This window comes from Alternaria metachromatica, assembly GCF_023757995.1.
Source record: "Alternaria metachromatica strain BMP 0045 chromosome Unknown scaffold_33, whole genome shotgun sequence".
NCBI classification, from domain to species: Eukaryota; Fungi; Ascomycota; class Dothideomycetes; order Pleosporales; family Pleosporaceae; genus Alternaria; species Alternaria metachromatica.
In genome coordinates, this window is record NW_026055524.1 from 255,124 (window position 1) to 274,830 (window position 19,707).

The 19,707-nt window shown below is 52.3% G+C and overlaps 7 protein-coding genes across 7 annotated transcripts; 5 read left to right on the forward strand and 2 right to left on the reverse strand.

Annotated features, from left to right (window-relative positions):
* Positions 1 to 802: 802 nt before the first annotated feature.
* Positions 803 to 3,154, forward strand: J4E83_009536 (uncharacterized protein; the record flags this gene model as incomplete). Its single annotated transcript, XM_049336421.1, has 1 exon — positions 803 to 3,154. One exon carries the CDS (start codon positions 803 to 805, stop codon positions 3,152 to 3,154), a length of 2,352 nt encoding a protein of 783 aa, XP_049184520.1.
* A 2,434-nt stretch (positions 3,155 to 5,588) lies between these two features.
* On the forward strand, positions 5,589 to 7,094 carry J4E83_009537 (uncharacterized protein; the record flags this gene model as incomplete). The annotated part of the gene is made up of 1 exon (XM_049336422.1): positions 5,589 to 7,094. One exon carries the CDS (start codon positions 5,589 to 5,591, stop codon positions 7,092 to 7,094), a length of 1,506 nt encoding a protein of 501 aa, XP_049184521.1.
* Positions 7,095 to 8,319: 1,225 nt separating this feature from the next.
* J4E83_009538 (uncharacterized protein) lies at positions 8,320 to 9,546 on the forward strand (the record flags this gene model as incomplete). The annotated part of the gene is made up of 1 exon (XM_049336423.1): positions 8,320 to 9,546. The coding sequence occupies one exon, from the start codon at positions 8,320 to 8,322 to the stop codon at positions 9,544 to 9,546; it is 1,227 nt and encodes a 408-aa protein (XP_049184522.1).
* A 189-nt stretch (positions 9,547 to 9,735) lies between these two features.
* Positions 9,736 to 11,784, reverse strand: J4E83_009539 (uncharacterized protein; the record flags this gene model as incomplete). The annotated part of the gene is made up of 1 exon (XM_049336424.1): positions 9,736 to 11,784. One exon carries the CDS (start codon positions 11,782 to 11,784, stop codon positions 9,736 to 9,738), a length of 2,049 nt encoding a protein of 682 aa, XP_049184523.1.
* A 1,671-nt stretch (positions 11,785 to 13,455) lies between these two features.
* On the forward strand, positions 13,456 to 14,055 carry J4E83_009540 (uncharacterized protein; the record flags this gene model as incomplete). The annotated part of the gene is made up of 1 exon (XM_049336425.1): positions 13,456 to 14,055. The coding sequence occupies one exon, from the start codon at positions 13,456 to 13,458 to the stop codon at positions 14,053 to 14,055; it is 600 nt and encodes a 199-aa protein (XP_049184524.1).
* A 708-nt stretch (positions 14,056 to 14,763) lies between these two features.
* J4E83_009541 (uncharacterized protein) lies at positions 14,764 to 16,793 on the forward strand (the record flags this gene model as incomplete). The annotated part of the gene is made up of 2 exons (XM_049336426.1): positions 14,764 to 15,171; positions 16,125 to 16,793. 2 exons carry the CDS (start codon positions 14,764 to 14,766, stop codon positions 16,791 to 16,793), a joined length of 1,077 nt encoding a protein of 358 aa, XP_049184525.1.
* A 493-nt stretch (positions 16,794 to 17,286) lies between these two features.
* J4E83_009542 (uncharacterized protein) lies at positions 17,287 to 19,054 on the reverse strand (the record flags this gene model as incomplete). The annotated part of the gene is made up of 2 exons (XM_049336427.1): positions 17,287 to 18,679; positions 18,729 to 19,054. The coding sequence occupies 2 exons, from the start codon at positions 19,052 to 19,054 to the stop codon at positions 17,287 to 17,289; spliced, it is 1,719 nt and encodes a 572-aa protein (XP_049184526.1).
* Positions 19,055 to 19,707: the final 653 nt, after the last annotated feature.

The window sequence follows — 19,707 nt, forward strand, 5'->3', positions numbered from 1 at the left end:
TTCATCGCAGGTTGCGCGGCGGTCTCGGCTCAGTCAGGCTGCTGTGGATTGTTCCTGGTGGGATCTCATGAACCACGAGATGGTTGGGTGGCCGAGCGCGCTAGCGCGCTTCCCGCTCTCAGGCCCTGCCACGCGTCTTCGCAGTACTTCCTTCTTTCACCCTCCCAACACTTTCATCGCAAATAACAATCACACAGCAAGCGTATCGCGAAGCAAACTGTTATTCACGCCAATATCGCCAGATTCCAGCCATGATCGCGTCCACACTTACAACGTCGCCACACGCGCGTTCCGCTTCGACGCGTCCAGAATCTGCGACATCTCCAAACACTACCTGATAATTTCCTATACATGACCGGAGTTGATATACTGATCTGCGGAGCTGACTGCACATATTTGAGAAGGCGAACACAAGAACATATACCTTCATCCGTCTGGTTTGAAACTCTGCTAACAATGCAACAATGGGAACCGATCCGGTAAAGTATCATTTACTTTATAGAGCGGGTGAAAGTTGTTCTATACCGACAATGGTTTCCAACCGGATGTGTTTTCACTCGACACTCGACAGGTGCCGAAGCAGAGCACGAACCAATCGAGCCTCCACGACTGTTCCTGCTGGGAACTTCTCTGTCTATATAATGCAGCGCTCTCTTGGTCTTATATCAACTACAGCCGTTCTGCAACTCTCAACGGCCGATCAACCTTCAACACTTTCATACGCCAAGCGCAGTACGCTTTCTTATTTTTCTGATAGTGAGCTATCGGCCTCACAAATAGTTCAGTCAAAACGTTTTCAACAATGAGCGATGATAGCTGGGACGACGATGACCGCCGCCATGAATCCCGCCGGAAGACGAAAGATCGAAGAGCGAAGAATGGAAAGAACTTCCTCGAGACGTTGATGGACTCATCAATCGAGAACAGCATGAACAAGCCACTGTTCAAAGCTATCAAGGTCTGGATCGATTGCAACATAGGCATAGACCTCACCTATCTGGTTTGGGCTATTGCTTTATGCATCCCCGCTCGCACATACGGCAAGGCAACATACGACTGGCTCAGTTCGAACCTCACAAACTCACTTGAGCTCGACAGTAGCGATGCGCTGGTCACCGACCTTTTGATGTGGATCAGCAAGCAACCGTCCAACCAGCTGTTCGCCTGGCTTCCGACTTTCGAGCATCTGGAGTGGAAAGATTTGTCGCATGAACAAAAAACCGCCAACAATGATGAGAGCAACTCTCACCATCTCATAGCTTCTGCTGGCTACACTGCTTTCTTCCACGAAGGCGTACCGTTCCTGCTGTACAAACCGGATGGCCGAACCTACGACAAACTCACGTTACGCTGCATGTGGGGCAGTAAAAAGCCCATCGAAGCCTTGCTGAAAGCCGTTCATAAGACTGTCAGCGGCCAGATGACGTCCCTGACTGTCCGTTACGTCTCTGCCCATCGCAACGTAGACCGTACTTCGAGGAAACGTAGTCTTGAGACGATTGACATGAACCCACTCAAGAAACAAGAGCTTCTGACTGATCTCCAGGCGTTCTTTGCCGATGGGACGGAGGACTATTACTACCAGAATGGAACGCCATACCGGAGAGGTTACTTATTTTATGGTCCGGCTGGCACAGGCAAGACCAGCTTGTCTACCGCAATTGCGAGTCATTACAATTTGCCGCTTTGCGTCATCGACCTTGCAGGCATGGACGACACCATTTTGCAGAACGATGTGAAGAATCTGCCCGCTCGCTGCGTCATCCTCTTCGAAGACATTGACGCTGCGGGTATTGTCCGTGAACGCACCATGGCGCTGCCGCCTTTGGAAGAACAAGAAGATAGTGACGAAGAGGAGGAGGAGGAGGAGGAGAGTAGTTCAGAGTCCATCAGCTCATGGAATGCAAGGCCGAAGAAGAAGAAGCGTAGGAATGTGGATTCTAGAAAGAAGAAGTCACCGCCTCCGCCGCCTCCGCCGTCGAGGACAAAGGTCACTCTAAGTGGTTTGCTTAACACTCTAGATGGACCTGGATCGCGAGAAGGCCACATCGTCATCTTGACAACAAACGCTCCCGATTCATTGGACGAAGCTTTGTATCGCCCAGGTCGTGTAGACACCCAAGTGTATCTCGGTTTCGCTGATGACATCACTGCTGGCATCACATTCACACGCATCTTTGGCAGCGATAAGCAGGTAACTGTGCCGCGGAAAGAGCTCAACCGCATGGGCCGCCGCTTTGGGCGCATGATACCCTCCGACTTCTTTACTCCCGCTGAGATTCAGAAATTCTGCATGAACAGACGTGGTCAGCCACAAAAGGCACTCAACGAGTTTCCCCAGTTCATCGACGAAAAGCGAACGGGAAAGACGAACTTCCAGTACGACATCCACCGACGTGCCCCGCAACCCACGTTTCAGAAGAAGGAAGACGTACGGGACGATGACTCTAGCGGTGAGGGTCAGGACACTCCCAGCAGTACTGATGGGTCTGTTGAAGACGTCAAACCACTGACACCTGGGTCGCCCCATGTATCATCAACCAAGTTACCTTCTCCAGCACGGCAGAGGAAGCGCGCAATAGAGCAGCTGCACATCACTCATAGCCGTTACCCGCATGAAGACGACGCCTTGGTTTACGGCGATTATCATCCGAGACGAGGTCAACGAGTTTGGGAGGATCGTCTGGCCGACAGCGTCGCCGATGCGTGCCAGGAAATCAAGGGGTTCTTCACTGAATCACGGCATCTGTCGCACAAGAGCAAATTGCGTGCAGGTCGGATTGAAGAGGTGACTATGCCCAATTTCGAGCCACGCATGACCGCGCCGTCACCACTCACTCAGTCCAACCTCGATGCAATGTCGCTTGACGAACCTCCAGCGGCATCATCATCTCCGATGGACTTAAGAGACACATCTGTATACTATACGCCTCTATCGATTGGCGAACAGATTGAGAAGACTCTCGAGCATCATCGCCGGCCCAGCTATCCAGATGTAGATGGTCGTCGTAATGCCTACCCGTATCACGGGCCCGTGACGGAAGCAGCCGAAGGTAACGCCTGGGAGGATGAAGTCTCGCCGGCGCCTGATACAGTGTCACTTCGCAACCTAGACCCGCAGCCGTTAGAGGATTTCGAGCAGCGCTGGAACTGAGAAACAGCGGAACAGAGCCCGAAAGTTGTGGGGTTGCAAGTGGCGGGGCGAGGCCACGTCGCCGGATACTTGTAAGGTTAGAAGGCTCGGTGTTATTACCCAATACTACATGGCATAACTGGAATCTGCAATTTATTACAGCACCGAAAGTTGGCAAAGCGATGAGTAACTAGCAATAGGAGGCCATACAGTGCCATGTTGACAGATGAATGAAGTGGGGTTTCAGCAGACCTGCATCTCAAAGGAAGACTTTCGGGGAGAGGTGGTACTTGCTTTGGACAAGATCGCAATCTGCGCCAAGTCGCACCAAATGTAGTGCATTCCATTACATTTCTCCGCGTTACGCGATATTCTTAGTGGCCGCCGAAGTTGATTCTCGCATTGCGCAATGCTCTGGTGATGACGCATTATATCCTTGCTTCGTGGCCCGCAGCCCCGATGGCTAGACGGTTGTGACAAGACTGCATAAAGATGCCGGTAGTCATGATACCCGACTCGATATGCAGAAGTGTAGCAGCCCTACTGGGAACAACTTATGATAAGTCGGGCTGAAACGGTGCCGGGGGACATTGAGCGCTTTAAGGCGCGCAACCCTTTCACACTTGGAAAGACAACTACAATGATTTGAAAGGGCCTCTTGATGATGTATGTGAAGATGTTTGAGTGTAAAAAGAGTACGATACCTGTAATCGTTGTCCAACTACCTCGGTAGCGCTCAGGTATGTGAGAACGGTATCTAGCACATTCCCTCAGCCCACGTGACATCGCGTTCAGAAGCACCATGATTGGGTCGGAGGGCCCATCCGTACCAACAACACTACTCCTGCACCAGCACTATTCCGTACAAGACGTCTGGCACAAACCTGCTTATGCAAGTCATTCACTTTCACCCAGGATCATCCCGCTCGACGATGCACCGATCTTAGACTGTCAGTGTCCATGGATCCTTCCATCGACGATACAGTAGCTGCAGATAGCAACGGAAGGACTATATGTCCTGTACGTGAATATATATCCCTTGGGGATGGGGGTGTAGACCGTATGTATCCTTGCTTCTTCAATGCGAGAAGATAGCACCGGGAAGACCACAAGTCCTATACATGAGTACATATCGCTTAGCGTTGGGGGTATAGACCGTGTGTATCCTTGGTTCTTCAATGTGAGAAGTCGCCGGGGAGAATTGCCGGACCCTTGACTGGGTCGACTAGAGATGAGCTAACCCATTCTCCGGCCCAAGGTTTCGCTTCACGGTTTCAGTAGCAGTAGTGCAACTTATCCGGGCTCGACCGCATGAACTAAGAGATATCGGGTTGTAAATGCCTGCCAGTGGGCTCCGCATCAGGAGAGGAATACCTAGATTCTCGACCATCTGATCAAGATGTGGAGCTAAGTCAGGTTTTGAAATATGCAGAAAAGAAGCACGTCCGGTAATTCGGGGTCATGGAAACAACCAATTGGTGTGTTCAGCCTGGGTCTCGGCGAAAGGGCTGGTTTGCAACAGGTCACATCATCTCAGCCGTTCCACAATCGGCCCCGGGGGTTTCTTGCCCAGACAATTCTTGACGTGTGTGCAACACAAGTCTAGGCTACAGATTGAATCCGCGTATACAAAAATGCTTACCAAACGAAAATATCTAGCATAGCCCTCTAAGAAAACATTGTTGCGACATGTAGGTAGTTCCCGAGACAGAGAATGGTTATCTTCGACAAGGAAGTGGTCAGACCGAGTGCTATGACCTTGCAGCACTGTAAGACGGGTACTTCACCCGTACAGCACTAAAGCAACGCCCGCATCTCAGCCCATGAGAGAACACATCAAGGGAGGTGCATCAGAGCTAGCATGAGATCGATCTTTGTGTATTCCTTGCGACTGCCCATAAAACCGGTTGAAGACCTCATCCGACTCGAAACAGACATAGGGGCCACATTCGGGAGGGCTACGTCGAGTAACGATACCACAGATATCGTAGATAAATGCATCGAGACGTCGATTGTAGGATGATGTTGGTAGACATTAAGCGAGGCCCATGGTCGGAGATCGAAGCTGTGAGAGCCTTCTTTTTTTGCACAGGCTAGGCCCAAAGCGCCGCTAGCTTACCCCACCATAGGATTCAAACGAGAGCAGCAAGGAGATTTACACCGAAACCAATGAACGACCTTTATCTTTTCGCTTACTTGCCAGTTTCGGACCTTCTCGTCCGCTGCCCAACATCTCTGGACCCTGCGCTGTTGCGATTCTAGAATCTGTTCGTGCACAGGTGAGAGCCGCCACCAGTAGCTTCAACTAGCTCACATCGGAACCGTGGAATCATACCTTTACTACACGTTTGACACTTAAAGCCACAACTTCGCCACCCACCTGCCTGCCAGGACTTCCGCCTGCTCTTTACTTTTTGGCGGCATTGACGCCGGCCGCGCCACCTCGAAGGCTACCATGGGACTCCTCGATCTTCCACCAGAACTTCTTGACCTGATCATTGACCGTACCGCACCTGATGGTCTTGAAAGCTTCGTGCTCTCATGTAAGACTGTGTATGGACGCGCTGCGTCCCAGATCCGACAGCACAATGACATGCGCAAGACTTGGAGCCACACGACTAACATGAGCCGGACTCGTCGCGGTGACACATTGGCTATCCTGCACGACATCTCCCGCGACCCGATTATTGCTGAGTACATTGAGACTCTTTCTCTCTGGGATCACCGGCAAGACGATGAAATGCCGGAGGATACCACCCCGCACAGTTTCCGCGAAGATGAGCAGGAGATGAAAAATATCAGAGATCTGCTGCGGCGCGCCGAATATTACGCCGATGCTGACGAGGAAGAGTGGTGGGGTCGCATTCTGGAAGAAGACAGAGCGGGTGACCAGTCGAATATGGACAAGTTGTACGCGACCGTCGCGTTGTTAAGTCTTCTACCCAACCTCAGAACGTTGCAACTACCTGATAGGTGGCATGAGGTCAGGGAAGGTGAGGGCGCCGAGGCTCTTGTTTCTAATGTGCAGTCGCTTGTCGCCATGTCCAATGCAAGTGGGCACCGGCAGAAGCCCCTGGCGCGGCTCGAGACTTTGTTGCCGTTCGTGGAGGAAGGATATGACGTCAGAGTTGGCTTGCAATGTCTTGCGCCTTTCATGACTCTCAATAGTATACGAAACATCTACGCTGTCAGCTGTGTTGCGGTTGACGAGGATTGGGGAGGTGTTCCCTTCAACTGGCTCAACCCAAATGTCAAATCTCCTTTGACCCGTGTCGAATTCGCCTACTGTTGCATGGACGCTACGGGACTCTCGGCCTTCCTCACAAACACACCAGCTCTCCAAGTCTTCAAGTACTCACACCAAACAAAATGGGATGGTCTTGAACACGACTGGAACGCGGGCGAAATGATCGAGACCCTGGCGAACTACAACAGCGATACTATTGTTGACCTCGCTATCACCATTGACGAGCTGCATGGCGAGATTGTAAACGGTCTTTCCTCGTTTCTGCGCTTTACGAGATTGCAAAAGCTGGAGGTGGACGTTGAATGCTTTTGTGGACCGCCACTGGAGAGCGGACAGCGCCAGGGCCGCGATGCGCATATTCCAACTGGTGCGCGGACGTGGGGGCATATCGACATTCCCTGCATGGGCGACATGCTTCCGGAGAGTATGAGAGAGCTGCATGTCAACACAAACTTCCCAGAGCCGTCGGAAGAGTCTCTCAGGGCTCTGTTCAAGAACATTGTGGTGCGACGTAAAGACAAGCTCATCAACTTACATACAGCGATCATCCGACAGTACGGGTCATCCAGTGCGGGAAAGATTGCCGAGAGCCATGATGTCATTTTGGAAGTATTCGGCGCCGATGGTGACAACCTACTCCCAAGGTCCATGATGCCACTGTGGAAGAGAGAATTCAACAGTCGCGTCGGCGGGATCGTATTCACAAATAGCTAGAGGGAGGACCTGACATCAACTGGAAGATCGCAACCTTCTAGTTGCGCTGATGGGCTGCTTTCCGGATCCGAAGACGCGGGTTTTGACAAGTGCGATGTTGGTGCAGTACGCGATGCTGGAAGCGAGGCGCTTGTGTATAGGCAGTGGTGATTCTGGGAAATACCAGAGGTCACGGCCGGCTATCGCCGATTCGGAATTCTTTGTATATGTATCAACAAAAAGCCAGTTAATCTGGAAAGCAATGAGAATGCAATAACGACCTTCCAGTGATCGCGAATGTTGTGATGCCCCTGCATAGTCAGCATGATAGCGCGGATCACGATTGCGTCATACCAGCGCCCTCAAACCAGCCACCTCGCGCACTGACAAAATCATCACATACGAAAGCAGGATCGATACTTATAACATTCAACACATTAGCAGCTACGACCTTGCTAAGCTCGCAGCTATGGCAGTTGCGTGCTCATTCCGAACTGAACACGTCGCGCGAGCACCGGCCAGCACGACCCACCCTTGTTACAGCATACGGGAACAACAGTCACATCCCCACTACCTTTTATCAATGGTATGATGAGAGCCGACCAAGAGGCTCAAACGTCTATCAATTTATCTGCTCGGAGAACTCAGATGGCGCGAGGCGCATGACTTTACCCAGCGGCAGCTCTGGATTAGTAATGGCCGCAGCCCATTGAGACAGTAACACAATGTACAGCACGTGAACGATGCGAAAAATGATCTAGAGATGCGTTCAGTCAATGTGTGCATGACCAATGTCTCTCGCTCGACAGGTTGACCAAAGTATGGTTCACGTTGACTCACAGAACTTCGAACAGTCATATACTCATTCTTCAAAACCTGCGTTTCCTGCCCTTGTTCCATCATCTAAAAATATCGCCCCATCAACTTCGAAGATGAAGGTGCCACTTGAGATACTGCGCTGCATCTTGGAATTTGCAGGCGCGTCCTATAACCGTCACGAACTTCTCCAGCTGAGACTAGCCAATTGTATGTCCATTAGTCCTAATGGATCTCGTCGCATAGCTAACATTATCTAGCTCTATTCGACGAAGAAGTCCGCTCCATATTCTTCACCGACCATGGCCTCGAGTCAGTTCGATTCTACCTCCACTGCGGCGCGGCCTCTGGTCGTGAATGTGTTCGACAACCTTTCTGGGACAGAATTGATCGGTACTTTCGTTACGCATACCTCCAACATTGCGTCAAAATGCGGGGTGCTGAGTCCAGTCTCTTCGCGCATTTATTCGCTCCCGTATATGAGTCACAGCTCAAAAATCTGGGGATATCGGAAAGAGACCGGGCCACTAGACAAGAGAAGCTGGAATTGTGGGCATGCTTCTGTATGCATGAGTATTGGAAGGAAAGCAGGGTAGTCGTACACGCTTCCTCGTCTGATGGGGCGAAGAAGCTGCCACACTATGATGAATACACGATGGATGATGACCCCGAAAAGCGGGTCGAGAATGACCGGAAGTTCCTCGAGATCTGTTGCGCCATTGTCGCCGACGAGGAAGATGCAGTGCTCGACGCATTCGCAGGCTTTCACAGCAGCGTAGACGATCTGAACTACTGTTTCGGCACGACCCTTCTTGGCTTCGCAGTTAGTACCGGACATACAAATATGCTCCAACTGCTCCTCCGCTCAGTAAAAAGCATAAAGCAGGAGCAGCTATACAAGTACCTCTTCATCGCCATCGCCGAGCTCGATCGCCCCAAGAAAACGATCGGCATATTGCTCAACCACTCCATACAGCATCTGAAAGATACAGCAGGAGGCAATGTCTTCGTAAGAAAAGACATAGCAAGACGGATCCTCATCAAAGATCTCCTCATCTCAGCCAAGGCTAAACGCGACAAGTGTGTCTTCGATGAGATATACAAATGGATGGAGCGCGTTCCAAACTTTCACGGTAAACTCGTCATCTACGAGGCTTTCTTCAACCAGACTCTATACGATGAGAATACATGCGTATTTCTTCCCAAGCTTGATACTCTATCAAAGCAGGTTGACAAGATTCCGGGGACACGCGCCGTGATACCCCGGTACTACCTCAAAAAGCCATACCAGCGGCAGCTCGATAAGAAGTTTAGCGACGTGTATCGTGATGGCCGTTGGAGGTTACCACGTCGCTGGCTCTGGTACAGCGATTCCAAGGTCCCGGGATATTACACGATCGGTGGGGGGTCCATAGGAAGAAGTAAGTACATAAAGTTGACGAGCCCGCTGTTCAAAGCAGTGGCAAACAAGTCGCTAGATTGGGCTGATAGACTGTTGTGGGCTGGTGCGGATGCGGGGTGCAAGGAAGATGGCGTGGGCTTACTAGACGTAGCATGGAATGCCAAAATCAGGATAGAGGTTGCGCAGCTCATTTATGCGCATGGCTGGAGGTATAGAGATAGGGAGTGGGTGAGATGCGGAGATGCTCTAGTCTAGGATGAACTGCGAGTAAACTACTATCGAAACGCGCGTGCACTATCGTCAGTAACGTGCGCCAGCTTCCGCCTTACCCTTGCCCTTCCAGACTTTCTTCTCTTTGCTCTTGCGACCATCACCACTTCTGCTCCCTACGCGACCTCTCTCACCTTCTAGCTCTTTCCCAATCCTATAAGCAGCCACACAGTATCAACTATCCAAGATCATATCCGCAATATCGTCCCGACCAGTTTCTCGTGCCAGCTGCACAGCAGTCTTCCCTGCCCTATCTTCCACGTCGATATCCGCTCCTTTATTCAACAGGCACTGCACTATCTCCAAGCCGCCCTTCGAAGCAGCGATAGCCAATGCAGTCATGCCTTCCCGACCTTGACTTCTGTGGGCGCGGCTACACCTGCGGTCAATATCCTCTTTGATCTCGTCTTCGGTAAGATTGTCTAGGAGGGTCTCCATGACTGACATGCGACCGATCTCGGCGGCGACGTGGAGAGCGGTCATGCCGAAGTCTTCGTACCGCATGCGCGCACCCCGCTGGAGTATCTTGTCAAGACTATCGATGTCGACGCCCAATTCTTGGCCCGCGTTGTGCAACATGAGGTTCAGCGCGACGCCTTCTTCAATGGCGCCCTTGTCGAAACGAAAGTTCGGTTGTGCTAGGAAGACCATGAGAGTGTGAACATTGGGGTGCTTGACTGCCCATTCCAGCGGTCTTGGATTGTTGACAAGGGCTGGAAAGTTCATAGTCTTTTCGCTGAGTAACAGTTCTGTCATCCGGGGGCTTCTGCGGAAGAGTGCGTTGCTCAGAGCCGTGCGAAGATTTATCTGATTGTGTCTGATCATTTCGCGCACGACCTCGTAGTCTAGTATCTCCTGGAGCATGCGCGGTTCGTGATGCCATGTTGCGTATTCGATGAGGTGGCCAGCCTTCTCCTGCATATTGACCGTTGTCAGGATGTGTTTCAGCAGCCGGTATTCACCGGAATCTATGATGGCTTCAGCGTATGATGTATTGTTCCATGGGAAAAGGTCGTCGGGCGATTTTACAAACACGAAGTTGATGGCGCCGTCGAGCATCTCTGATATACCGGTGCAGACTGCGTTCCACAATATCCCCTCGATTTCTTCTTTCCTTAGATGTATTTCAGTGGGGTAATGTTTCGAATGGATCGGATCTGCTATTTCCACACTGGAACCAGCCGCGAGGATACATGAGAAACTTCCAGATGACTTGAAGTTTGTAGAGAGGAATTTGGCCGTCTGAATATGGTTATGCAAGATCGCGACATCAATCGGTGCTAGCATCTGAGCGTCTAGTGATGACATGTACTTTTTCAGCAACCAATACGAGGAGGAGGCCTCGATGAGCTTGTCGAGACCAAAGAGGGCGTATACGTGGAGGAGTGTTGTATGATGTTTACGAACATCATGATACGAGGAGATGCCGTAATTCCAGGTCATGAACATGATCCACCACTTCTCCAGGACTGTTGGTTCAGAGGAAAAGGTCGCCTCGATCAATGCCACCAAGTCTTGCGGGATGTTCTCCAGCAGTTTGACATGATCAGCCCAGTGATTTACTGCATACTGCAAGTCGGTAGGGACTTGCGAGACCCAAATAGACTCGTCGTTTTCCAGATCTGCCATGTCGATCTGAGCAAGGCCGGCGCCGATTAACTCTAGGCATTGTCGAGCAAGCTTGGCATTGTTGGCTTCCGCAAGACTTGACTCTGAGAGCGCGAGCCACGCATCGGAATCTGCGAACCCTATGTGCTCGGAACTAATTAGCAGTTCGGTTGGACGAGAGTCGAGGAATTCAAGAACGTGGGTTCGCTGGCTCTCGAGGAACATGGACAGAAGCTGCCCGGTGGTCGGCGGGCAAAGGTAGGCAGCGAGCACCTGCAACACTATAAAACCCATGCGGCTATACTTCTGGCTCAGGCTGCTAAGATGCTCTTCGGCTGTAAGCGAGCCCATAGTGGAAGACATAGACCCGCTCCCAGTGCGCGCATCCAAGTCGACATTCCCGTATTTTGCGACGTCTAGAGGGATGCGGGTGGTGACGAGGAACTTCAGAGTAGGCTGCGTCTCCGGGCAGCCTTCGTACGGGAGCGTAAGATCGAGTAGTTCAAGGATGAGAGCTCTACTCTCTGCGCCACATTCGTCCAAGCCATCCAACAAACAGTATGTCATTCCCGCGTTGCTCAGCTTTGCAGCCCGTCGTAAAAAGGCCCACATCATTCTGGCCTTGTCGAGGTAGGAAGGTACATAAATGGGATCTTGAAGAAGCCATTCACAAAATTCCTTAGTCAAATCAGGTCTTTGTTGGACAAGCTGATATATCCAGCCGTTTAGCACTGCGCTGGCAGTACTGCGTTGACGGTCAGAACGGTGACAAAAGAAATACAGGACCTGAGTCTTCTTGGGAAGACTTGACGACTGCAAACCTTGAAGGCGGTCCACAACAAATAAAGCTGCTGAAGTCCTGTCGATCTTAGTTCCACCGCATATCTGAGCTCGTAGTTGTCCGTGAGTGGGCGCAAGCCACTGAGTAAGGATTTCGGCATCTTTTATCCGTTGGCCGTTGCTGTTTTGCCCCAGCGAGCTTTTGATAGTGTCGAAATGGTGGGATGGATCGAATGGTTTCAAAACGCGCTCGGTCTTATCTTCCAGGCTGAAAATGTCCCTTTGAAGCTGGAGCATGTGAGGATTGTTGAGACGTAAGCAATTCTTAGGTATGAAAGTTGGACGCGCATCCTGTGGCTGGACGTTCTCTGACTGGGCGTTCTCTGTAAGCACATCTTGTGGTGGCATAGTGATTACAAGGTAGTTTCTCACTATCTGTCGATCCCCAAGAGCAAGGACAGACGGATACATATACACTCCATCTTGCTGTTTGGGTGTGTATCATCTCGTGTAGCAGTTGCGCTTTGCCATGCGCACGCGTTCCTGACAATTGCGTGTACAGGTGGGTAGCAAAACACCGAATCCCATCAGATGTCGCCAACTCCTATAGTCAACGAAGATGACACAGTGATACTTGCAGCTTCCACAAAGCTCGCGCTGGGTTGATGTATGGTGTTGGGTGGTAGTCAGGATGTTGTTGTGGCAGTCGCGATCACACCAGAACCCGGGCAGGAAGGTCCGCGGGAGTCTCACGTGACGGCGCGACAAGCGATTTGTGGCTTCGGCGCGCAAAGCCGTCGCAATTGGTCGGGAATCATCTGCGCAAAGCAGGATCTGACGCAGGGCGATCCAGTCGAATAGAGGAAACATGCGAGGAAGAAACAAGTATTGGCGGGTAGAGTTGGTCAATTGAGGAGCAAGGTTCCAGGTACGAGGTTGAGATGAGGTCAAATTGGGCATTCAGGCGTTGCGCCTCCCGCGGAGCGTTGCGGATGGCTTTTGGCGGCATCGCGATGGTGAACAGGAAAGGCGATGCATCGCGACAACATTGGGCAGTAAAAGAGCCATGCGGAGAGATCGGCCGAAGATTGAGTGTCGTGATGTCGCGCGGTGCGGGCGGTGGTGTTGAGGTTCAGCCTCCTATTATTGGGCCCCAGCCCCCATAACAAGATGAATAATTGCATCATGGCGTCGTAGTCAACCAGCGCACTACTGTGTCAAATCCCCAAGCGCGCCCTGCTTTTCCCACTTCTCTTACCTGGGACGGATTTTCGGCACCCTTCAATTGCTTGACTGTCTTGTTATCTCTCGAGCATTGCGTTGCGTGTTGCTGCACACCAGATTGATCTACCTCCACCCCACAACTAGCGCCGGCATCGTCGGTTCCAGGCCAGGAACTGCTGTTCCCCCAGACGACGGCCCCCCAAACACGCCAAATACTAACACCACCACTTTGCTGCCAGCGCGCATTCTCGCGGCCAGTGTCGCATACCGCTCGACTTCACCATGCCGGCCGTACGCGATCCCCTCAGCTTCCTCGCCAACATGGCGCCCCGCGACTCCAGCCTTAGCGCCCGACAGCCTGCCTTCGACGTGCCAGCGATTGTCTTCGATGCGCCCAAGACAGCCCCCATTGTCAAGCGACAGAACGTCATATATGCCCAGCAGGGTATAATACCCACCTACTACAACACCGACGGTCCCGAGCCCGGCACCGTTGTCGGCATCGTCCTAGGCAGCGTTGCCGGCTTTCTCCTGATCTGCTGGCTCATCCAGTCCCTGATGAACACCAACAACAAGACCGGTACAACCACAGCCATGGCCGGAGAGGAAGAGATTGTGGTGCGCAGGCCACGACGCAATTCACATGGCGGACGCTCGTCGCGACGCCGCTCGGAAGTCCGCGAGATCAGCAGGAGCCCGAGGCGGAACAGTGGACGCTCGCAGATCATCGTTGAGGAGAGGAGGGGTGCGCCGCCGAGAGCGAGGAGTATCATTGTGGAGGGGCGGCAACGTGTTCCAGGCGATGATGTCGTGGAAGTAATTGAGGAACACGACGAGTACCGCGAGAGGAGAGGCGCCCGGAGAGGCCCGGGATACCGGTGAGTGCTTGAAATGATCTCCTCTGAAGACGCAGATTTACTAATGCATACAGGTGAACAGATACTGAACAGTAACTTCATCACGCCTCATACCCTCTACCAAACACCCAATAACCCACCAACATCCTTACGTGCGACCACTACCCATCGTCACACCACAGATACCCCCAGAATACCCCTTTGCTTCTATCGAGTTCTTGTTCTGCAGTAATTTCTCCGATCTATCTTCTTCTCTGTACCATAATACGGGTCTCTTCCTTGACACTTGGCGTTCAAGCGGCGGCATTGAAGGCGACGACATCCAGTTTGAAAGTGAAGGAATGGGAAAAGGAAGATGTTACGTACGACGCATCATGTATAGCGAGACGCGCCTCTGATTTGGACGTATGGGAAATGATTGCAGAACTTTCTAGTCACGGATGAATAGTCAATATATGATCCATGAGATCGAATTATCAGTAGCCGGCTGGACCTTGCCGTGACGACAGGGTCGCTCTTTCCTCCTAAGGTCGCTCACCTCGCCTGGCCCCACTTTTTGCTGGACTACTGTAAACAAACCCCGACACTCTACTTCTTCGCCCCACAGTTCGTCTTTGAGCTCAGCAGGTCCATTCAATACCACACACCCAGAACGACTGTCGTCTTTTGCGCGCAGCAAAGGCAAGCATTAGCTAGACCGTCCGCTCAAGAAGCTCAACTAACATGTCGACAGATGGCTGCCTCTGGACACTTCGGGCTGCTTGGCCTCCCGAGAGAGCTGCGCGACATAATCTACGGGTACGCACTCACCGAGCAAGCTGGGCTCATTCTCACGGAACCCTCTCCCTCTCGTCTCCGTGCAGCAGACAATCCGCGAGGCCCCGATCCGAATCCACTCAAGTTTGTTTGTCGCCAGCTGTACGCCGAGACCAGGGGCCTCGGTTTGAAACATAACAAGATAACTTTCCCCGGTCCTTTCAGCTACGAACTATTCGACAAGTTTACTAAGAAGTACTGTTCGGCTGCGAATTTTGAGCAAGTTCGACGTGTCGCGATCTTGCAGACGACATCTGGCAGACTGCTCAACGAATTACAGGGGGCAGATACGATCAGCCAGAAATATCCAGCCCTGTCCGTGGAGGTGCGACTCGATTGGCTTTCCGACCAACAGAGTTTCCAGGGTTGGTGTTGGGGGGGCAGCGTGGTTCAGCGTGCAATAAGAGGCACGTTTCCTGTTCTTGCCAGTGCAGAGCTCAGGGATAGCGCGAATCGCGCGGCACCGTATCGCTGTGCCTCTCGAGATGGCTTTTGGGCGGATTCGACGGCTGTACAAGTGTTTCCTAGGAGTTTCGACGAGGATGAACTCAGGCGCACTGCTCCGTACTCTGACATTGATGATGTCGATGATTGGGTTGCGCAGTGTAAACAGTGGTTCCAGGAGGGTTTCTAAGTCGTTGCCAACGCTTCTTGGATATAACGGCGTTTCCATCAGTGAGACGGCGAAAAGGTTCAACTTGAATTTGTCTTTCAGAAAACATTCCAGCGACTCCGACTGCAAGAGTAGATAAGCAGCCGTATCCAGGTTCTAATGGCTTTCGAGATAATGGTCGCCGAGTCTAGGAATTGATCAAGGCTCATACTACACAATCCACTCAATACTTCTGCTTGATTTGACGTCTTCGCCTCCTTCCTTCACTGTGACGTCACATATGCAGTCGCTCCTTCCACATGAGTTCTGTGACCAACCAAGCCTCAGAGCAAACGGACTAGTCTCCTAGATAACAACACTGAGACTTTACTTGCCTCTCCTCTTCTCCTCGTCCTCACACTAACTACTGTTTCCGTCGCCGACACTCAGTATGCGCCTCGCACCCTCACAGCCAGTCCCCACGGGCGACTCAGCACCACCATCGGCTCCAAATCGCCTGCTCGCTCTACCGAGAGAACTCCGCGATATCATCTATGAGGGTACAGTAGCCGCCACGAACAGCTCTTAAGATATCTTGCTAACTTATTACTAGTATGTAGCTCCCTTGCTATGCTTTGCCAACGCGTTGCTGAGACATCTTACTATTCGTGCTAACAGCTTGACAGTACGCACTCACCGAAGATCGCGGCCTCCTTATGATCGAGACTCACCCGAAGAGCTTCAGAGGCCATCGACTCTATGAGCACTGGGTCGAATCTAACAGGCTCAAATACGTCTGTCGCCAGCTCTACGACGAAACCAAGGGCCTAGGTCTGAGACTGAACGACATCGCTGTTCGGTCTGATCGACAGGTCGAGGACTTCGTTGCGTTTCTCGCTACATGTTCGGCAGATCAGCAAAAGTATATTCGGCAAGTCACACTGTGTGCTGATGTGTCGAGTGTCGTGGGATGGGTGAGCACATGGGACAAGGCCGTCGAGACATTGACGCCATATGGCGCCTCGCATCCCGGCATGAAGTTTCACTTATATGTCAGTTCCCTCGGTAAAATCGATGACTCTGGTCATTGGCTCATGAAGGCTGCCAACATTCTGTACGCCAGACATATGCACGAGAACCATGCCATTCTCGATCCACTCATGCGCCGGTTGGCCGTCCGCTTCAATGCTGATCGGAAAGATCCAATTCCCGATCATATCCGGATATTTCCTGGTACAGGGCCTGGCGACCTTGTTCAACCTGTCTTCAGTAAGAGAGACGTACAGACATATGGTAGAGCACAGATCCAGCTCTTCATCAAAGAGATCGAAAAGTGGCAGCGAGAGGGTATCTAGAAACATCAGAGATTCTATGGCGACTTAGGTATTTTCTCCAAATGAATCTTGGGGTTACATGATGGTTTGCTGACTACATAGACTCCGGTGTGTATCATTAATTCTCGGAACTCGCGTTGTAGGGTGTAATCATCACTTGGATTCGGCTTTTGCAATACAGCGACCTGGATGGACTACCTGGGACGGGAGACGAGTGGCATCAAAGCGTCGGAGATATTTGCGATATTAGGGAGGCGAACAGGTCTCGACGAAGTAGTCGAACACTTGGGTCTGAGATACGAGAACAACACGAAAAGCATTCATGCACCATGAGAAGACTGCAAGTGATTTAATGATAATGTATTGAGGGCATGCACTATACTGGCATCCCATTTCCTGTCCTACATACGGACACTCATACTGAATTACAACTGATAAAATTCTAGGCCGTCACAGTCCACTCCAATCGTGAACAAATCTTCTCCATCATAGCCTCATTCCCACGACCAGCCATCTAGACCTGGTTCTCGTTGCGCTCCGCCGGCTCCAAGATACCACCGTGGGTACCAGCCTGCTCCGCTTTGCTAAAGTTGCGACCGCCAGGACCCATATGCAGCCTGTCGGTGTCGACAAGACCGTCCTTGGCCAAGCTCGACGCATCCCACTTGGCGCTGGTAATAGGGTTGACGTGGATCATGTACATGGTGTCAATCTCCTCGAGCGAGCGGCCCTTAGTCTCAATCATGAAGAAGTAGACGACGAAGAAGAGCAGGACGAGGGAGACAGCGAAGACGAGACCGTAGAAGTAGTCGATGCGGTCGGTGATGAGGGTAGAGCAGAAGGAGATGATGAAGTTGAAGAGCCAGTTGGAGGCGGTGGCGAGACCCATGCAGGTAGCGCGGTAGCGGGCAGGGTACAACTCTCCGACGATGGCCCAGACGAGGGGTCCCCAGGTGGTGGCGAACGCGGCAATGAACAGGCAGGTGAAGACAATCATGACGTTTCCGGCAGCGGGCGTGCTCTGGGGAAGGTTCTGGTCGAGAGCGTAGTGACCGACGAAGGAGTAGATGAAGAGGCACATGGCCATCCAGGCAGCACCGACCATCATGGCCTTTCTGCGGCCGACGTTCTCGACGACCCAGAGACCGAAGATGGTAGCGACGACGTTGACGGTTCCGAGGATGATGGAGGTGACGTATGAGTTGGAGAGGCCGGTGGCGGAGAAGATGGTTGTGCCGTAGTAGAAGAAGTAGTTGGCACCTGTCAACTGCTGACCGGCCTGAAGGACCATACCGAGCAGAGTGCGGTACAGCATGCGAGGGCCGGTGAAGATCTCGTGCCATGGGTGGTCGCCGCCAGCAGACTCAGCCTCGAGCTTCTCCTGGATCTCAGCAATCTCGGCGTCGATGAAGGCGCTGTGCGGGTCGACACCGTTGAGACGGGCCATGTTCATGCGAGCCTCGTCGACCTTGCCCTTGCGGTATGCGTAGCGTGGGGACTCGGGAAGGAGGAGGATGGTGCTACCGAGGATGATGGCCCAGAGTGCGGAAAGACCGTTGGGAATGCGCCATTGAGCGCTGTTGACGTAGTCCTTCTCCGTGCCGTAGTTGACCATGTATGCGGTCCAGATACCGAGTGTGATGAACAGTTGGTAAGAGGAGACAGTGGCACCACGGATGCGCTTGGGGATCGACTCGGATTGGTACATGGGTACGACGGTGGAGAGAGCTCCGATACCAAGACCGGCAGTGAAGCGGCCCATGGCGAATTGAACCCAGACGTTCTTGCTGGTGATTTCGATAATGACACCGATGATGTAGAAAAAGGCAGAACCGGAGATGGTAAGACGACGACCGAATGTATCAGCGAGAGGAGCTGAGCCTAAGCATCCGAAGAGAGTACCGACACTGGGAGATTGTTAGACGCGTTCATCGCGTTGCGGAGGAAGTGACTTACGCAAGAAGACCGACAATGGCACCGGAGCGGACAGCAGAGAACTCGTTGTTCTCACCGCCGAAACGCGCCTTGAAGTCGTCCATCTCGAGGAAACCAGAGATCTGTCCAGACTCATATCCGAACATGAATCCACCGATACTGGCACAAGCACCGAGAATAACGGCAATGGCAGGCACGCGGCCCTTGGGCTCGAGATCCGCAGCCTGGACGGTCTCAGAGTTTCCCCTGGGAGGTGTGTCCGCAGGAGTGGCGGTGTTGGGTGTTCCCTTCTCGTGGATCTCCTCCTCGGTCGCCTTCTTCTTGAAGAAACGCGACATGACCGTCATGTTGGGCGCGTGGTAATTAGGAATCAATAGAGAAAAACAAAAGGGTATCGAGCAAAAGTCGAGCTGGTCTGCAGCGCGGGGTATACGTCTCAAACAAAGTGAGCTGGAGAGAAGCTGGAGAAGAGGAGACCAGTGTGGGCTGTGAGGAGAAGGCTGCGCCGTATAAATAGCAGAAAATGCATGCGGAGACGGGTTCGTAGGGTCTATTGACAGTGGAGCCCCAGTGTCAGTCTCATCCGCATACCCATCCGACTAACATTTTCCAGAACGCCCTAGCCATGGAGGCGAAAGGAGATATGCTCGCACGAGCGCCCTGACAACGGAGGTATGATGACATCGCATCGTGGAGCTGGAGCTGGCAATGGGGCAGCCTGTCACGAGCACGCTCGAGCCGGAGAGCTGCCGGTCGTGAATTTTCTTCATCGCGTAGTATCGGAATGGTTGCTGGACACGCCGAGAAGCACAGACAGTTGATAGTGCAACGATCGGCCCACTGCAGCTGCTGCAAGTATACCACCCTTCCGGTTCTGGTGGATTGCTCCTCGGGGTCGTATACGGGGTCGTATAGTTTGTGATCTCGCCCCAGTGACTCCAGTATCGCGTGCTCCAACGGTTTCCCCTCGCATGGCCATTGTGGATGGTGATGTCGGGGT